Source organism: Eptesicus fuscus, chromosome 13, assembly GCF_027574615.1.
Source record: "Eptesicus fuscus isolate TK198812 chromosome 13, DD_ASM_mEF_20220401, whole genome shotgun sequence".
In the NCBI taxonomy this organism is placed as follows: Eukaryota; Metazoa; Chordata; class Mammalia; order Chiroptera; family Vespertilionidae; genus Eptesicus; species Eptesicus fuscus.
The window spans coordinates 31,509,772-31,530,414 of record NC_072485.1 but is presented as its reverse complement, the minus strand read 5'-3'; the positions used below and the strand labels follow the sequence as shown (position 1 = coordinate 31,530,414).

Sequence of the window (20,643 nt, the reverse complement as noted above, 5' to 3'; positions counted from 1 at the left end):
GGCCTGGGGGAATACTTCTCGGGAGTGCTGCATTGGGCTGGAATCCACTATTTCCACACTGGCAATTCCTCTGTGTATTGGGGAAAATCAATTTAACTTTCTCTACCACATTTTCTCATAAAACATTCTCTCTTAAATAAGTGTTATTTAACCTTACATATTGCAGGGTTTCCTTTGTATATGACTATAGAGGAACTTAAAAAATTGCATCCTGAAATAACATTTGTACTTATTAAATAAAGTTAAATAAGCTTAGTTATATGGTTCACTATATGATTCATGCACATCTTGATATCCCTAATAGAATTTAAGTTCCTTGTAAGGAGAGAAGCTTTCTAACTTGTCTCATTGTTTCTCCTGGTGTTAAGCAGAGCTATGGTAACATATATGAGAATCTATATATATAAAAGCCTAAGCGACTGTTACGACACAATGACTGGAATGACTGGTAACTATGACATGCACTGACCACCAGGAGGCAGATGCTCAATGCAGAAGCTGCCTCCGGCCCACAGGCCCCGATCACCAATGGGGCCTGCCAGCCAATCTCCTGGTCCTTCCCCCCAGCCAACAGGCCCTGATTGCCCAATCGGGGCATGCTGGCCAACCTCCCAGTCCCTCCTTCTGGCTGGCAGGTCCTGATTGCATGACTGGGGCTGGGCCCTGGGCTGGGATGGGGAACCAGGGGTGGTGGCAGCAGATGCAGGCAGAGAGGGAAAGAGGAGGGGGGAGGTGAGAAGGTGGGGAACATGATCACTGGCCAGGCCTAGGGACCCCACCCATGCATGAATTTCATGCACTGGGCCTCTGGTCATTGAATAAATGCTATGACAACATGGAATCCAAGACAGCAGTTCTCTGAAGCTAGTACATAACAAAGTCATCCAGAGAGGTAATAAAAATACAGAGCCCCAGGCTCAGTAAAGTAGGATGGGGCTGAGCTTTTGTGTGATTCTGAGACACACCCAACTTTGAGAAGCAATTAAGTAACTTAATTGGTAGTAATGGCAGCTACAATAGAGGCTGAGCAGAGAAAACAACAGTAGTTAATACTGTCAAGTTTTCAATTCCAGGTTCTGCCATGTCTGACCAATGAATTTTAGGGAATCATTTACCTTCTCTGGACCAAAGGTTTTCTTTCCCACACCACACCCCTTTTTGTGATATGGGGAAATTGGAACCATCAGTGGCTTCCTGACTTTCTTGACCTTGATCATAATAAGAAATATATTTTACATTGTGAGCCAGTACACACCCAAACACACCCACACTAAACTGAAGCAAAGGTTTCTACCTGTGATGTACTCTCATATATTTTCCATTCTGTTCTTTTATTCTGTTCTAAAATTACCAAGTAAATTGATTTCACATCTTCTAATGGGTTAGTTGCAGGTTGCAAATCCTGGATTTGATTATTTCTACTGCCCCCTTTAGTTTTAAAACTATGATTCTCATTTGCTGGTGAATAATACAGCACTCAGAGTGAGGTGTCTGATCTCATATCCCACATCAAAGACTAACTGTGTGGCCTTAGAAATGTTTTCTAACTTTCTTGTGCCCATTTTCCTTGTCAGCATATATTAGAAGTTTAATAAAGACTACATTTTATTATTGTTACTGTTCCTCCTAAAACAGCCTCTACACAGAAAGCTTGTACAGTAAATAGAAACACAAATAAAAATTCATGAAATTATATTTAGACCCTAGAAGCTACCTTAATACGCTCTCCCCAGAACCTAGTAGTTTTGTTGAACAAATATAAATGAACAAATACTGTTGATACTGTCAAAATCTCTCTGTTGAAGAGAACACCAAGTTAATTAGACTTGATTTCAAAGCAATTAAAGTATACCATATGAATTATGCTAGAGAGATCCCTTAGAGTTTATAGAAGTGGAATTTGATCTGCATTTAAAATTGGTAGAGTATAATTATGAATACATTGCTAGACATAGAATAAAAATTGGTTCCATTTTCATGGGTTAATAATATTTCTAGACTCTTAATGTGGTTAATATATGAATTCAATAAGTTAGTTAAATATCTCTATTTTATTACTCAAAGCTTACTACATATCAACTTGTTACTATGAAGTAATGCTTTTTAACTATTTTAAGTAAAAAAATTAAATAAACCTATCAGGAATTATATATCTAAATCAATGCTTCTCTCCAACTAGCCATCTTGAAAGAGTCTACATCCTCTATAAGTAGAAACAAAAGAAAAGTACATTTATTTATGCTTTAGTAAGTCTTGTTCAAAACCTGGCTAATGTCCCCAATTTATTTGCTGCACTTTGTTTGAACAAAACCAAGGTGACACTCACATTCATTTGAAAGATAATTTTGGGTTATGTACCTTTGCTTAGCTCAGATGCAGGTATTCTGTACTGTAAAGACATTCCCTCAAGGATAGCAAGTGCGAGGACATGACAAGTGCCATCTTTATTGAGAGCTCAAATGGTTGATTGGGCTTAAATTCAGATTTGCTCTACATTTTCTAATTTTTAAATATAAAATAATTACCATTTATTGAGCATCTGCTAAGGTGCCAAGTGCATTCTAAAGACATCCAAGTAATCAATACCACGATTCTGTGAGTTCTATACTATTATTTACAATAGGGGAGAAGTCAGTAGATTTACTAAAGGACACATCTAGAGAGAAAAAGAGCCAGAATTTTAATGCAAGTAAGTCTGATGCTGAAGGCTATCTGCTTTCCACTCTGTGCTATCAGTGTTTTGGATTAACTAGAAAAGAATTAAAAATGATAGAGCCCAATCCATGCCAACACTTAAAAATGTATGCATGATATTTGAAATAGTTTCTATATATCTTTGCTAATAAAAAAGAACTAAAAACACACTAAGAGGTTACAATTCTAATTCTTTTAAAGGGGAGGGGTGTAACAGTTATGTATCATTTTAGGGTATCAATCATAGCAGCAGCATTAACAAAACTAATAATAAATACCCTTTAATGATGGGCAGCCTCTGTGAGCTTTATGTACATTATTTCTAATTGTTATAACAAATCTTGATAGTAGTGAAATCTTAGTCTTGAGAAAAACTTCTGTGTGTAACTGAGTTAGTTCTTTAGGAATATCTGCAGCTATAAATAATCACCAATGATGCTTATTTAGGGTTATTACAAATACTTATTTTTAAAAAAACTTATTATGCCTTTAATATATATTACAAGCTAATATTTCTTAGAGAAAATTTATTGTTATTGTTATAATTATTATACAGATAAGAGAAATTAAAGATCTGGATGTCATTCCACTGTCTTATCTTTCCAAAGCCACGGTAGGAACCCATTAATCCATGGTGGGCTGGTTCTAGAGAGCATTGGTGGATGCGAGATGCTGCAGTAGGCCCTATGCCTACCATTTTCTTTTTCTTTTTCCACCTTCTGGCTTAAATATCCAAGATTATTTGAAGTATACTACCAGTTAATAGCTTTCCAATTAATAAGAATTGAAGCAAGAAATGTTTCACAGGCATAGAATTTCGATGCTTTGATGCCTGGATTCAGGATACATCTGTCAAGGCCATATTTCACTCAATAATTTCCTCTCCTCAAAGTCTGGGACTGAAGCAAAATGCGTTATTCACAAGCCTGACCATCTCTGCTAAATCCTTCTTATAGTTTTTATTAACTGAGAGCTCTCAATTTAGCCTCACAAATCTCAGTTTCTTCTCTGAGACCAGATGCTTCCTGAACCATCAGCTCAGCTACTTCCACCATCTAGTGGCAAGAGACAGAAATGAACAGATTTTACATTTTTTAAAATTACTAATTTTCTTTTAAAAAGCAAAATCAGCTTAGTTTTCTAGTAGTAATATAGCCAAAAGCAATATAAATGCAAAGGAAAAAAACCTACATTTTTTAAAAAAAATTAATGGTCTGGACCCCATGCCTAATGAAGTCAAATATGCAGGGTGGGGCAAAGGCTCTGAGCTAAGATTTTTGTATAGACTTTTCTCACTCAAACTTCATAGAAGCAGATGAGAGAATGCCACTATTTTAAAAATTAAAAAACTGAGGCTTAAGGAAGTTAAATAACTTGAAAATGCTCACACAGCTAGTAAGTAGAGGACTTGGTATTTGAATCTGATTGAGTCTGATTCCAGGGCTGGAATGAATTTTTATGTTACACTTTTCTATTGGTTGTATTAGCCATAATTTATGTGTCTGTTATAGTATTTTTAAAAGTTTATATGCCCCCCAAAAAAATTGTTTGTTTGTTTGTTTAGGGGGAAATAGGTTCCATGATCAATATGTTTGGGAAATACTGTGTGTTGACCATATCTCCATCTAAAGGGTTTATAGTGCACATTATCATATTAAAGACTGGGAAATCCTTCAACAGGTTAATGTTTTCAGCATTCACCCATTTAGTTTTCCTATAATGATGACAAAATCCCACCAGATGTACTTTGGGAAATCATGTCTAGTTTCATTGTAGATGCCAATTAAAGAGAAGAATGAAAAATAAAACAAAAGGAAGATGTGGTCCATTTAATAGGAGTTTACACACTTATTAAGAGCAAGAAAAACAATATATAGAAGAAAGGACAATACATAGTTCCACAAAAATTAGTTAGAAAAACTAATAGAATAATGAAGTGGTGTAAACTCCATGTGCCATACAATATTATGACCAAACTAGGGGCCTGGTGCATGAAGATTCGTGCACAGGGGTTAGGTCCCTCAGCCTGACCTGCACCCTTTCCAATCTGGGAGCCCTCAGGGGAGCACTCTCCAATCTGGGAGTTTCTGTCTGTCTTTGCAATCATATGAGCAAATTGTTTGAGACCCTAACCCAGTTTGGTTTGTTGCTCACAAAATAATAGAGGCATTTTTTTTTCCTTTGCTTCATTGGTGGAGATTTCCTGAAAATTTAGGATGTCTTCCCTTTTATTTTTCCTAGACACTCTGATTTTACTTATGTCTCTCACCTTTGCTTTCTCTCCACCCCCCACGGCAACAGTAACTTGGCTCCAGGCTCACTTTGCTCTAGTGTCTAGGAGATCCTTCTGCCACCAAAACTATGATTCCCAGCATTTCTGGTGCTCTCCGCACTCTGGGCTTCCGCTTCCGGTCCTGGGGCTGCCACCAGAATTACTATTCCCAGAATTCCTGGTGCTCCCTGAGCTCTTGGTTTTCCCTTCCTGCTCTGCTCCATCCCATGGCCTCCCACTCTGCCAAGTCCTCAAAGCTGCCAGCTCTCCCTCTCTGCTCTCCGTCTGGTGGCTTGAGGAGCCAAGTTCCCCAAGCTGCTCCACTCTCGACCTGGCTCTCCTGCTTTGCTCTCCACCCTGCACCTGTGTATGCAAATTAACCACCCATCTTTGTTGGGTTAATTTGCATAGTCACTCCTGATTGGCTGGTGAGCGTAGCAGAGGTACAGTCAATTTACATGTTTCTCTTTTATTATATAGGATGGAGTCAGGCAAGAATTAATAGGAAAGGCTTCATGGAGGAAGAGAACTTATTGTAGGGTTGGCTAAAACACCCTCCTATGAGCATGTCAGGCAACTCTGATAAGAAATAGTGAAACAAAGTTTATATTTCTTCCTGCAGTTCTGTATACCGACTCATTTGTGAGCAATCCCATAATTTCCTAAACATGCACTGTCTACAGATTCATCAATGTTTTCCCGTATATGTTCAGCAAATTGCCCAATTGTTCAAGGTTATAGAAGTCTATCCCGACCTCTCATACTTTCACTTTCCAGTAAACCTTCCCAGAACTGTGTATTCTGGTCTCAAAGAGAATTATAAGACAGAATACTTGTATTTATCTGATCAGAACAATTCCCACCCATCAATGAAAGAGAGCTTTAATCTTTCTTGAAAAAAGTCATTAAATCTAAGATGGCTTTAATGATAAGAAACAACATTTTTATGTACCCTAGGAGATGCTGCCAGATTTAATTGCAAGATACCATTGATTTTAGGACACAACCAGATTTCAGATATGAAAACATAGCAGGATTAACATTGATGAAATTCTGTATCGATGATAATTAGGTAAGAGAAGAGTACAACAGAAACAGAAAAGCAAGAAGTCTATGCCTTATTTTCTATCAGTGTCAACAACCTCCCAGAAGATAATTATTGATGCTTACAAATAGTTAATATTTAAGTTAATTTTAAAAACAAGTATTTGTTGAAGAATTGAGGGTAAAATGAACAAAATCAACATAGACCCTCACCTGAGGGTATTCACATAATAATGGTAATACTGACAGCAAATTTACTAAAATAAAACAAAACTGATGGTTATGAATAAAAGTAGAATTCAAACAACCACTTAGATTTCTGGCCTAACAAATGTCATGGTAACATGAAATAGTATAAAGAGTAGCTTTATTCCTTTATTGATTGATGGTTCAATGAGTAATTTTTACATTATTTCTGAAAATGATAAGATATGGCATGAAGCAATCTGGAACAAACACTTTAAAAGGATAAACAACCAAATAGAAATTACAGAACACTTGGAAGGAGAATGTGACTGGACTCAGCTGTGTTGTTTTTTGTAGTTGTTGTATGTTTTTGTTTATTTCAGCGAGGAAGGGAGAAAGAGAGATTGAAATAGTAATGATGAGAAAGAAACATTGATCGGCTGCCTCCTGCACGCCCAACACTGGAGATCCATCCTGCAACCCGGGCATGTGCCCTGACTGGGAACCAAACCACAACCTGCTGGTTCATAGGTTGCTGCTCAGCCGTTGAGCCAGGCCAGCCGGGCTCAGCTGGGTTTTTTAATGACACAGGCACCTAGTGTGAGCAGTGTATCTCAATGTGAAAAATTCTTCATTGCTCAAAACAAAGTGTATCTCTCTTGCTCAGGAACAAATTCTTACATTCTCAAAGGATTTTTTTTAAAGGAAACTAGTCCCCAAATACTAGTTTTCGTCATGGAAGTGGAACATAGTCCATGGGGAGTTTTCTACTGGGTGGAAGATTTTAAAGATAGAACTTGTTTTCCTTCTATTTCCTCATAGTGTTTCATTTCCATCTATCACCACTTACCATGGTTCTCTTTTAGAAAATTAAATTTTTTAGACATCCTTTTGTATTTTATATTTGTTTAATTTTACAGAATAAGGTTCTAAGGAGAAAATGAGCTTCAACTTTTACACACATGAAAACAATGAATAAAAATTTAATTTTAGATCTCTTTAAAAATAGCAGGCCAATTTAGAAAAGTGATATAGCACAGGAATGATAAGGGATACAGGCTTTGGATTCAGAGAGACCTTAGTTAAAAATATTGGAATCCTATTTACTAGCTATGTGGTTGAAGGGAACTATTTAATTTATTTAATTTTTAAATATATTTTTATTGACTTCAGAGAGGAAGGGAGAGGGAGAGAGAGCTAGAAACATCAACTATGAGAATCATTGATCGGCTGCCTTCTGCATGACCCACACTGGGGATAAAGCCCACAACCCAGGCATGTGCCCTGACTGGAATCAGGAATCAAAACATGACCTCCTGGTTCAAAGGTCAATACTCAACCACTGAGCAACACCAGCCAGATGGGAACTATTTAATTTTAAAACCAGGTGTAATATATTTTAGCGATAAAATGAGGTAAATGAAATAAGTGATTTTAAGGTATTTGTCATGGTAGCTGACTGATGATAATAAGAAGATAAAAATCAACAACATTGGTGAGTGCTTATTATGTGCCAGGCAGTTTCTAACTAGTGTACATCTCTTACAGCATTTAATTTGCACAGAAACCCTATGAAATAAATTATTATTATTACCTGTATTTTATAGATGCAGAACCTGAGACAGAGGGATTAATTTGATCAGGGTCATATAGCTACTAAATGAAAGGGCTAGGATTAAAACCCAGGTATTCTAATGTCCAGATTCTTAAAAATAAGGCAGCCTGCCCTTCTTCCTCTCTCCGTCTCCTCTCTCTCTCTCTCTCTCTCCCTCTCTCTCTCCCTTTCTCTCTCTTCCTTCTCCCCTCCCTTTTAGAGAGTGCTCTCAGATGCTTGGGGTCTCATTGTATCTAAGCTTCAGGAACTTGAATTCCTGTTGTAGAGTAAGAGTAAGTAATGAATAATTAGAACTCGGGTCCCCTAGGAGAGTGATATAGATTTTTAAAATCATGTTTTACTGCCCTGTTTCCCCATCACTTATTATGATGCACATAGTAGGCACTCAATATTAATTGAATTGACCTAAACCGAAAAATTCTCCTGCTTCCTGTATAGGCCAATTTCTCTTGTGGAAGAGTCTAGATAACATCTGAAGAGAAAGCATTCCCATCTGGAGGCAAGGAAAACAAATTCCCTTGAATTGACCGCTAAATTGCATTTCTCTTTCCAACCCCATACTTCACACTGGCCGAGCCACTGGAAGGAAAACAAGCTAGGCAAGCCCATCTATCAGCCAGGCAGTGGTGCAGGCCAGACACAGATGAATCTTAGAACCCAGGCTGCAAGGGATACACAGGATGGAAGAAACGGTTGTGCAACCTGAGGCAGTAGGGATTCCTCAGCTAAAGACACAGAGGCTCACTAGGACATTTGAACTGTTAGCCAGCCATCTCGCACTCTTGTTGAGGCACACCGCGTGCCAATTCCTGATTTAGACTAGAGAGCTACAGTGTCTGCTAAAGAGGATTCAGGGGGGCAGTCCCCGATTGTGTGTTTTGCCTCCTCACTCTTCCCCCCTTTTAGTGCTTGACCCAAGAGCATCAGACAGAGGGAAGCAGCAAAGAGGCTGACAATATGCCAGCTCAAATGGAGAACTGTACCTCCCTAGCATTCCTCCAACTCTAATAGGCTTCCTTTATGAGAAAATAACACATTCGATTTCAGTCATGGCAGGTTTTCCAAACACTGGAACCAGGATAATATCATAGCGCCTTAGCAATTTGATTAGGAAATGGGTCCTGTTGCTATAAAAGTACCTGCGCTTGAGCCTGGTGTGCGATACTCTCTTGCAGGCTGTGAGAGCCTTGTGTGGCCCTAAATATATCCAGGGGCTTCAGGTCGGTAGCCTAAAATCAGTCATGATAGGGGAATTTACACCAGGAAACTGGCCAACTCTGCACATCTGAGTGTTGTGTTTTTATTTCTCACATTATTGCTAATAGAAGAAAGGTGCACAGACTCTTCATTAAGGCTATCTAAAAGTATATCTTGTTCAGCATAAACAACACCTCTAGCCAGTCATGAGGGAAAACTCCTGGCCTCCTAATAGCTACCTCACAGCCTGGGTGCAGAAGTCCTGGGTGAACTCACCTTCCCATCCTCTTCACAATACCTTGGGGCTCACACCACTGAGCTGGTGGTTCCCACAAGGAGGGAAAACCTATTCTAACCTTAATGTTTCACATCAGGGGTTTATTATTCATAGATGAGGTCCATTCAATAAAAACATCACCACAAAAACCATAGAAACCAAGAACAGAATAAGGAATAAAATAGAAGGGAGAAATTGAAAACCTAAGCTAAGAGAAGCCACTGAAGGTGAAGCCATGACTCAGATCCCTGGAAGGCAAGGGATAAAGGCAAAATAGGAAATATCCTTTTGTATCTGAGATCTGGTCTAACCTTCAGAAAAAGCAACCTTTGCCTTCAGCTCTAATATACATTTTCCAAACGAGGCATTAAGTAGCATAACACATTGTGCAATCACCCAAACTATAGATGGTCAAATAATTATAGTATCATATATATGCTGAAGACACAATATACAAAATGAAGATCCTATCATGTTTTATGGTTGTTTCTTTTCTTTTTTTTTTTTTTTCTGTAACCAGACTAGCTTTAGACCAGCCTTGATTATCCCACTTAGAAGATATGCTATAGAGCTGATTAAAAAGGAAGTGCAAAGAAGGGGAGAAAAATGCATGCTGGGAGGAAAATAAGAAGGGAAGCTCCATGGAAGTCCTTACAGGGATTCTTTCAACAAGTTAGAAGAAAAAAAGTGAACTGAAATTGTAGTCCTCTCATTGCGGTCCATCTCCCAGCTCTGCCACTTCTCAGTTTATACTGGTCAGCACACAGAATAAGGATAAGAATTCCTTTACAAAAAAAATGGAAGGGTCCTTAAAGAAGAAGGGTATTTGACCACAGAATAGAATTACTGATTCCTAGGATCAGGCTGAGCCTGAGGGACAGTTTTAAACACCCTCCTGCTGAAGGAGTCCTCTCCTCACCACCACTGCCCGGTCATCATCCGGGCCTGAACTATGTCTAGGGACAGGGAACGCCAGCACTTTGGGGCGGGGGAGGGGGGTAGCTCTCACTGTCAGGATTTGTGGTCTTATAATGATCACAAATGAACATTTCTGTTACTTATGCCCAGTGGCTCTGCCTCTACCCTCTGGGTGACACCAATGCTGTATTTTCCATATGACAGCCCTTGAGGTCTAAAAGGTAAATCCCCTTAACTTTTTCTTCTCCAGGTTAAACATACTCATTCCCATCAGCCATTCAATACTTTCCAAAGAGACTCAGGGAAGAACTGAACAAGGATTTCTAGAGGCATAACATTTACTTATTTTTACATATTATAAAGTATTTACTGAAAGTTTAGAATTAACCTATTTTAATTAATTAATTAATTAATTAATTAATTAATTAATGGTAACTAGAGCGAGTGTATTTGATAATACATTTTTAGGATTCTTGGTTACTTAAAATGTACCAAAATTTTGGAGCTATATTAAACATAATTTATCCTTTCTTTGATATTTCAGAAATATAAGATTCCTGAAAGCATCAAGGCCACCTTATGGCTATATTTTTTATTGCAAAACAACCATATAGAAGCACTGCTGAAGTGAGTGTTCTGGCTAATGAAATAAAACGTTCTTTACCGGTAACCTAGGTTACCAGGTAGTTTTGTTGTGGTTTTGTTTTTTCATTTCAGTTCTCTTCTATTACATCATTGACTCTATTCAATTTTTCTTTAACTTTTTAAAAAAATATATTTTATTGATTTTTTTACAGAGAGAAAGGGACAGGGATAGAGAGTTAGAAACTTCGATGAGAGAGAAACATCAACCAGCTGCCTCCTGCACACCTCCTACTGGGGATGTGCCCGAAACTAAGGTACATGCCCTTGACCAGAATCAAACCTGGGACTCTTCAGTCTGTAGGCCAATGCTCTATCCACTTAGCCAAACTGGTTAGGGCCAATTTTTCTTTAACTTTAATCAACAAATAAGCTTTTACTCAGAGCACAAAATCCCATTGCATCCGCGAAGACAGAGTAATTTGCAACCGAGGAGCACAGAAAATCCTTCCTCTCGTTTCATTTCTCTCCTTGTCAAAATACTGTTTACCAAGAAATTGCTTAAAATTAAATAAGAAGGTAGAAAGTGTTGGAAAAGTATGACACTAAGGTGTTTTCATGTTACACTTACTCCCATCATTTTATCTGAGACCAGGAAGAGAGATGGAAAAAGACCATTTGAACAAAACCTTGATGTAGTCCTGGCCTTCTTAAACCTGAGGTTCACTTCTTTTCCCTTTCAGTTATTCACCCGGGGCTGTCCCTAACCCATTCTCAGCACCTAAACAGATTTTCCAGACCTTCCCACAATTGCAAGAACAACCGCCCTGTGTCAGGATTTCCATGTAAAGCCTCCAAGCCACAGAAAACAACCGCTCAGCAACCACAGTCCACTGGAGTGTTTTTTGAAAAGCCTCATTTTATCAGGCCCGCAAACATCGCCCTTAGCAAAGCAGACCCACCGCGGCCGCCAGCTCTCAGCCCAACCACACTGACCTTCAGAGGAGAGATGTGGGACTGCAAGACGTATCCATGGACATTTTCTATTTGCGACAGGTTCTTTTCTGACACGTGCACGAGCTCGGGGCCTCTCACTTCGTGGGTCAGTCGAGGTAAGGAATGATCATGTGGAGCGTCCTCATCTTGGTATCGATACTTCTAGGTGAAAAGGCAAGAAAGAAAAACAGCGTTAGTGTTTGCAAAGGGTACGGTCCTGAACTTCACATTCTAACTGCAGTTGCAGGACGCAGTGTACCTGTCATTGACATGCCCAGACGGGCTTTGCTGCAGACTCTTCTGGTGGTCACCATACCCCAGGTCAAGTGCAAGCAAAAGCGAACCAGCCGTCAAAAACTGATGAATTGCTTTTGCCTGACAACGTACTATCTCTACGTATGGGCTATAGACGGGTGCTGAGAGGCACGGGCTAGCACAGGTGGCTTATAGGTAGAGGCACACGTGCTTGTTAAGAACTGTTTAATCCAAAGCAGTAAACAACTTAATGGGCCCGCTTATTCTTTGCAGGTGATAGGGGTCTAAACCTCCTGAGGGGAACTGGCGGTCCGCTTGTTTCATAAAACAGTGTCGGTCATGTTAAGTACCGGGAATCATTTCTCCCAAGAATTCTAAGTACCACTCACAACCCAGCTAGTAAAACATTAGTTTGCCTTGCTTTGCTTTTGTTCTCTGTGAATGATACAGGGGTATTATGGGCCGAGGTCCAAATACTGTCATAACATCGTCTCAAGCTTAACTGTGAGGTCTAACCTTATCCCAGCACCCCATTATTATCACCAACAGTTATTTTTATCATGCCCTGTTGCCAACAACATGTTTTCTTACAAAATCATGCCTGCATTTCTTTAATTTTTTTAGGTGGAAATATGACTGTTTTGGACATCGGCTCTCAGTCTGACTCATAATCTGAGTAACACAAAGGGTTGGCAGTTCAATCTGTTGTCCACTTTTATTCAGAAGTTGATTATCATTGCTTGTATTTCCCAGAGAGGCCTTCTACATGTCCCAAGATTAATATTAATTTCAAAACAAAACAAAAATACAGCAAACAACATGTTGACTATAGTTTGCAAAGGACTCTCATCTGTTTCTTCCATTGCAATCCTTCTTACCTATGATGCTCCATTTTTCTTATGATAAAACTGACACTCCGAGAGGTTCAGAGACTTGTCCAGGGTCACCTAAGTAATGGGCATCAGAGCCGGGACCCTGTTCAGTTAATTTACATCAGAAATCTCTCTCTACAATCACCAAACCCTCCCCACTCACATGAGGTGATGAAGCCCACATCTGATAACTGAATGGACAATTTGGTAGATAACTCCTCCTTGAGAGAGAACACACTTCAAAATGAGGTTAGAGCATTTCTGTGAACTGCACAATACCATCCGTCTGTTTTCTTAGCCCTGTGAATAATTTGGGAAGGTAATCTGCCTCAGAAACATGGATCTGGTTTAACATTCCTTCGTGATCAGTTATGTGTTCGTTGGGAGTGGGAGAATGTCGTGCATATGCCCGGTACAGTGTCTGGGCCTTCAGCCCATCTACCCCCCACACCTCCTCCCCCTCTTCAATTCTCTCAGGGAGGTATTGCCACCTATTCAGTTATCCAAGCCAGAAAAGTAGGAGTCATTCTGACTCCATCCTCTCTTTCACCCCCCACCATCTGCCAATTTAATAAATCACTGAGTCTGTCTAATTTATATCTTGAATCTACTCCATCCTCATCCCCCACTACCACTAACCAACCCACTAATCTGCCCACATTCAGATTCTCATCAGCTCTAAGCTGGCTAGGCTGCTGCTGAAGTTACCCCTTGCCCATCTATCCTCTACCCTGCACCAGGCGCCTTTCTGAGTCACAAACTGACAAAGTCATTCTCTTTACAACCCTTTAGTGGCTCCCACCACCCACAGGGCAGAGCTTAAGCTTCCTTACCCTGTCATAAGCCAACCCCCAACACCACTGCATGAGCTGAGCCTCATTACTTTTGAACTCTTTTATTCCACCAACCCAACTCAGGATAGTGGAGTAAATATTAGGAATCATTACTTTCATTTTTAAAAGATTTTTTTAAAAAATTGTGGTAATATACACATATCATAATTTTACCACCTTAACCATTTTTAAGTGTACAGTTTAGTGACAGTAAGTCTATCCACACTGGTATGTAACCAATCTCCAGAACTTTTTCACCTTCCAAAACTGAAACTCTCTCCCCATAAAACAAAAACTCCTCATTTTCTCCTCCCCCAGCCCTTTGTAACCACCACCATTCTACTTACTATTTCTATGAATATGACTACTCTAGACACCTTACATCAGTGGAATCAGACAGTATTTGTCTTTTTATTGCTGGCTTATTTCACTTGGCATAATGTCCTTGTCCTTTATTCATGTTATACCATGTGTTAACATTCCCTTCCTTTCAAAGACTAAGTAATATTCCATTGTATGCACAAACCACATTTTGTCTACTCATTCATCTGTAGATAGGCAGTTTGGTTGATTCTACCACTTGGTTGTGTGAATAATGCTGCTACGGGCCTGGATATACAAATACCTCCTCAGAACTCTGCTTTCAATTCTTTTGGATAGATACCCAGAAGTGAAATTGCTGGGTCATATGGTAATTCCATTTTTTGTTTCTTGCAGAACTTTTTAAACTTCTTAAGAGTTAACATATGTAAAGCCATATTTATGCCACACATGAGAATCTGAAACATAAAGATCCAAGGGTACCGTAAGTAAAATGTTGCAAAGTTCAAGTGATTACTATGGCTCCTCAAGGATTCCTGTAGTAGGATTCAGCTGATTTTGAGAAGGGTGTTATCCATAAAAGTATACATCTCACTGACTGGTTTGGATAAAAACAAAACACACAAAAAACCTGTCATGATACAAATAATAAACTTAGTTGAACTTATGTGGTGTCACAAAGAACTTACTTTAAATTATTTTCATAAATTTAAGGTCCAGTTCAAAGACTGATAGGGCTTCAAATTAGACTGAAGAAACCAATCAATAGTTTATTAGTAAAATTTGTTCATTTTAACATTCATTGATCCTTTAGGCCCAGCTGTCACATTCCTTTTCTGGAAAGATTTTGTGAACTGAAGTCTCGATTGTGTTGGTGTTTCCATAGCTCCCTATACTCCCCCGATCATTGCTTTTATCATGCTGTATGGTTGCATAATTTTTGTTTGTCTGTGTGTCATTGAACCATAAGATTTTGTGAGAACTGAGATCATTTAGGTCTTGTTTATCCTCGTGTCTCCAGTTCTTAGCCAAGTGCCTCGAAAATATGCTCAATAACTATTTTTTGAATAAGAATTATACATGACAATTGAACAAACGGATCAAATAGGCATGAGCTGCTTAAGCTACAAAGGTATTCTGGCTGCTAAATACAAATTGTTTCATTGCAAAACATTATGATTTCAAGTTCAAGCCAAGAAAAGTTAACCACATTATTTGCTTGACATAACCTTAAAGAACATCAGATCCTTAAGTAATATCTCTCTCTCTCATCATTCCTTTCAGAAATATATGCTAAAAATATAGACCGAATAAGAACCAGTTCTTGACCTCAAGAAGACAAGAAGTTATTGAGTGAGTCATACGTATGTGCAGTTAAGTCACGATACATACTGATAATGACTATGAGTACAAACTGAGTCTGTGGCAGTAGAAATGGTTTACCATTGGAAACAGGATCTGGGATGGTAATAAAAAGAGGTAAAGGATACTAATCAAAGGCAACAACTCGTGAAGAGGAGATAAGTATTAAGAGGGGATGATGTTTTAAAGCATGGGTGGGGAATATCTAGGCCAAGGGCCATATAAGGACCATGAAATCATTTGGTCTGGCCCCTGTCAAGTAATTAGATGTCTGACCAAATATAGCAGGCTGATTGTTAAGTTGATAATTTTGTATAGCCTGTGAACGATGTTATACATATCCAAATGGCCTTGGCAGAAAAAAGGTTCCCTACCCCTGTTCTAAAGGAACAGTGAGATCTTGAAATGGATTGTAGCAGATGCTATTATTCCCCCCTTTCCCCTCCCCCCCCCCACCACCTAAATCCTTGGAAATCCCTTTCACACATTCAAGGCCCACATCTATATACTTCATACTTCTCAGGAAGCTTGCCCTTGATTGAAGCCTCTTCACTTAGGAGGACTGGGAGTTAAGCTGGAACTCGCAACTCCCAAACCTCAAAGTGAAACAAACCATCATGCTGTGAATTTCACTGCAAAGCACCTGACAGGATCAGCCTGAAGCTAGACAGCACCTGAACCTACATTCTTGGAGAACCCCTTGTTGCTTTCCTCACACCTGTAAGCATTTCTCTTGGAAACTGCCCTGCATAAATCATGCTCACACTAATCCCCATTGGAGGTCTGCTTCAGGTGAGCCTGCCATAGATCTGGATGCAGCCTGGGATGGGAGATGTGAGGTAGAGTGTGGCAGTAGACTAGCCTGAAAGACAGCCTATTGTAGACAGCAGGGAACTATCCAGGAAATCTAAACAGACTCTCCCTGGTGCCAACCCGATATTCCTTCCCTTTCCCCCCATTTTCTGGGAGTGATGACTAAGTAAGAGAAGACAAGAACTGGTGAAAGTGCCATATATAACTCACATGGAAGTTTGCCAAAGAAATAACCCAGATATCACATAGTAGAATCTCTGCTAGGATTAACTTTGGCTGTACCAAAAATGATTTTTTTTTACTTGTAATGCTAAGATTAATATTAATATTAACACTAATGTGACATTAAAGGAAACACTAATGCCAATATCAACCAGTAAAAATAGCAGTTATACCTGCTGTGTCAGGAACTGTGCTAAATGCTTTATATGTGTCATCACACCTAAAAGATTGGTGTTAGGAGTCTCCTCATCTGAGGCTTGGATAGTTGGGCATTTTTCCCCCCTAAGATTACATACCTGGTGAGTGGCAAACTGGGATTCAAACACGTGTTAGTCTGACTCTAGGGCTAGAGCACTTAAAAATTCTTCTTAACTGGTAAAGACTCAAAGATCTTGATAGACCAACTTTATCCTCAGGAAATACAATTCTTAGGAAATCTTGAAGAGTCATCTAACAAGGACGATGAAACACCTCTGCAGAGGTCACACCCCGATCTAAGAATTGGCTCTAATGTTCTGGGCAATTCTGAGTCATGTCTCCTTCCAGGGCTTGTCTGTTAGGTCCTGATGTTATTCTGGGCACCTTTCAGGTGAGTATTGCCTGTGAAAGGAGGGCCCTTTGAGGAAGACCTCGCTTTTGAAATCTGTACCTTCCTCTTTTCCTCTCCTCAGCTTGGTCCATTGGAGGGGACTCCAGAGCAAAAGAACTTTTGTGAATAGATTATATTTCCTCTCTCGGCTCCAATGGGAGTGAGGCAGAAGAAATGCTCAAGATAGGGACTACTAATGTAATCTTCTTGTCCCGCTGTCTTAACTGATTGTGTCCCTGACTTCTGGAATCTTATTCCCTTCCCCCTTCTGAAGCTTAACCACCCACTCCCCAACTCTTTCATCAGGGAAACTTTTGTAGGTCCTTGATAATCAGGTCAGGTGTCATCTCTTTCAGAAATGCTCTGACTGCTAAGGTTGAAAGGATGTCCATCCTTTATGCACCCATAGTATTCTGCACTGATTTCTGTCCTTGAATAACAAGTCTAAACTGCAATGACCTATCTCTCCTAGGAGATTATGAGTGCCTCATGAGCAGAAATGAAGTACTGTTCACCTCTGACTCTTCAATGCCCCATTGATAACTAACACATAGTGAAAGACCGATACGTGTGACTTGAACTGAACTAAACTTAAAGAATCTGAGAAATAACATGACATTCCCGATCAAAAAGCCTCCCAGCTGAACCTGTATGCAATCATTCTCACACTCCTCTTCCACCACAGGGCCCCTGTGTGGCGGGCAAAGGCTAGGAAGTCTAATTCTGCTCACCACATTCTGCCGATGCCTGTGTGAGTCGGAAACATCCTGAGTTACCCAGAACTCAAACACAGGAGCCTACACGCATCTGCTCCATCCCTGGAGGGTCTGCACAGTGTGGAAGAAGGCGCTGCGCAGGCACCACTGGCACGGGGTATGGTAACTGAGGGACAAGTCACACATCTGTGAAGGCCTCACAAATAAAAACCGGGGTCTCTCTGTTTTTGCATAAAAGAGCTCTGCTTCCCCCTTGCAGTAGGAGTTGGCTTGTTCTAAAGAGAAATGAATCAAACTCAGGGAGAGCCAGTGCATGTCTGCATGCTCTTGAGAGGCAAGTAGCATTGGAATACCTAACTGTTCGTGAGCACACTCATGAAGGCTTCTTAAAATGTTTATTTTAAATTTTATTACATCACATTATACAAGCATTAAACATGGCTGCGTGTAAATTGATGACTGTTTAAATGTGAAAATTCATCATTCATGTCAGTACCTTTTGTCTATTTACAGGTAATGACATTTTATGTACTTTATATATCTCTATGCTTGTATGTACAGATGTAAGAATACATGACTATATATATGTACATACAGAAATACATCTATGGCCATACACATAGCTATAGTGAGAAGGCTAAAAGGCTAATTCCAATGTAACCCTGATGTTTGGGGGGCTAGCAATCTGAATCTATGCAGTAACCTAATGCACATTCTTGATAACCTATAATTAAGTCACTGCCCCTTTCCTCCACAATCTGGTCTTGCAAGACCTGTTACCTAAATGCTCACATTTTACAGAGGCCATAAACCATGAACAACACACAACCCCCAGAGGGGGTTATCAGCACTGGTGCCAGGCCAGGCCCTTAGATATGATCTCAAGACCCCCATCCCAACCATGGGGCTTTTTGCAAAGCCCATGAAAGGTCCAGAAGTCCCCACCAATATTTGGAGAACAAAGAAACCAAAAGGGGATAAAAGAAGGGCTTCCACCATATTGGTTTGCTCAGACTCTGGAGGCGACTCCTCTGAGACTGCCGGCATAATAAAGCTATGTAACTCCATTTCTCTAAGCGTCACTTGGGTTTCTTCGGTCTTCTACAACATCAGGTATGTCATCTACACTAATAAAAGAGTAAGATGCAAATTGACTGTACCTTTGTGATGCCCACCAGCCAATCAGGAGTGAGTACGCAAATCAACCCAACAAAGATGGTGGGTTAATTTTCATACGCAGGCGTCAAGAGGCCGGGGGCAGGGCGGAATGCTTGTGTCGTTGCCATGGCGACAATGCAGGCTTCCACTCTGCCCCAGTTGCTCTGGGCCTCTGGGCAGCGTGGGAAGGAAGAAAGGTAGCTCTGGGCCGGAGCAAAAAGGTAACTCTGCCGGACCAAAGGCAGTGCCGGCAGCCAGGGTAAGGTAAGGAAGGCCCATTCTTGCACGAATCTTCATGCATTGGGCTTCTAGTATATAATAATCTCCTCAGAAAGATAAAAAAAAAAAAAAAAGAAAGAAAGCAAAACTTGAAAACAGGGTCTTGTTTGTGTTGCTTGGGAGACATGGAATCAGGACCCTATGATGACCTTCTAGGGAAATGTGTCTCTCATGAAGGCTTTTCTAAGAGTGTTGTAGAAAGGACTCCATTTAAGGCTTAAGACAATGTTATGAAAAAGGTACAAAGTTAAGGAGTGGTTAGCTTCTTACACCAAGCCAGACATTTTGGAAATGCTCAAAACCCCTTTTTAGTTCCAAGGCTTCTGTTAACTATGTTGCCACAAAGCCCTCTCTGTGTTGAATCTTAATCTAATTTTTTTGAGGGCAGGAACCCTGCCGTCTATCTCGGTCACCCCACCCCCCACCCCCAGGGGTCAGGGCAGAGCACCCGCCAAATAGTGTGTGGCCACCAGACCCAGCTGACCGATTGCTGCTGCTGGAAGGAAGCTCCTTAGATTTAAACGTGTGTGTTGGCATAAAAGAAGGACATACTTTAGGAGCAGCATGGTGTCAGGAAGAAAATTATATAAATAATAGACTTGCAAAGAGTAATAGTCCCTAAGGAAGAAATGACTGCAGCTCAGAAAACAGAGAACAGCGAAAGAGTGAAGAAAGCAGTCTCAAAAAATGAAGTACGCAAAAAGGAAGGGTTTTAACCTTCCTCTCAAGACTATAAGTTTAGCGTCCACAATCGGGTGATCTCATCCAGGCTCTGCCAGCCGCCCTCTCATTTTGAAGGAAATATTAAACACGTTGATATTTCTTTGCAGGGATTTTCTTTTCACTGGAGGTGTGTGCAGTATGCAGCCAGCCAGCTCTCCTTTGCAGATCCCTCCTCTTTCCAGGACATCCAGCCCATCTGAGACCTGTGACCCCTCCTAGTCCCAGCCTACTGCTGCCTCCTGTCACTCACTGCTCCCTCCCTTGAAGGAATGTGTGGGTTAAAGAGAGAGAAAAGAGAAGGAAAAGAGTGGTGAATGCAGTGATCAGACCAGTATGTATATTCATTTCCTTGATTTGAAATAAATTCTCTGAATGATATTTTGGTTGGTGCGGGGTTCTCTTTCCCCTTTCATCCCAACCCCTTCTTCTAGAATAGTCACAAGTATGTTGCAAATCTGGGGGAGGAGGGGATAGGAGGGACATGAGGATGAAGGACAAGACAGACCACACATTATTTTCTACCTGCTTCCTCAATGAGACTTCCTGGTTCTCTTCCCCCTACCACACCATCCCTGCCTCACAGGATTTAAGCTACCCTATACTTATTTTTTTCATAAAACTCATCACAGTTTAAATTTGCCTTTATTTCTGTGATCACTCGCTTGATGTTTGCCTCCCACATAGGACTGAATCCTCCATGGGGTCAGGCAGCCTGCCTG

The 20,643-nt window shown here is 40.2% G+C and overlaps 1 protein-coding gene across 1 annotated transcript in view; it reads right to left on the bottom strand.

Annotated features, from left to right (window-relative positions):
* DLG2 (discs large MAGUK scaffold protein 2) overlaps positions 1–20,643 on the bottom strand; it is a 1,173,098-nt gene that overhangs the window by 962,056 nt on the left and 190,399 nt on the right. Inside the window, exon 2 of the mRNA XM_054725747.1 lies at positions 11,782–11,940. Coding sequence (XP_054581722.1) covers positions 11,782–11,940 — 159 coding nt within the window. The remainder of the gene's footprint in view (positions 1–11,781; positions 11,941–20,643) is intronic.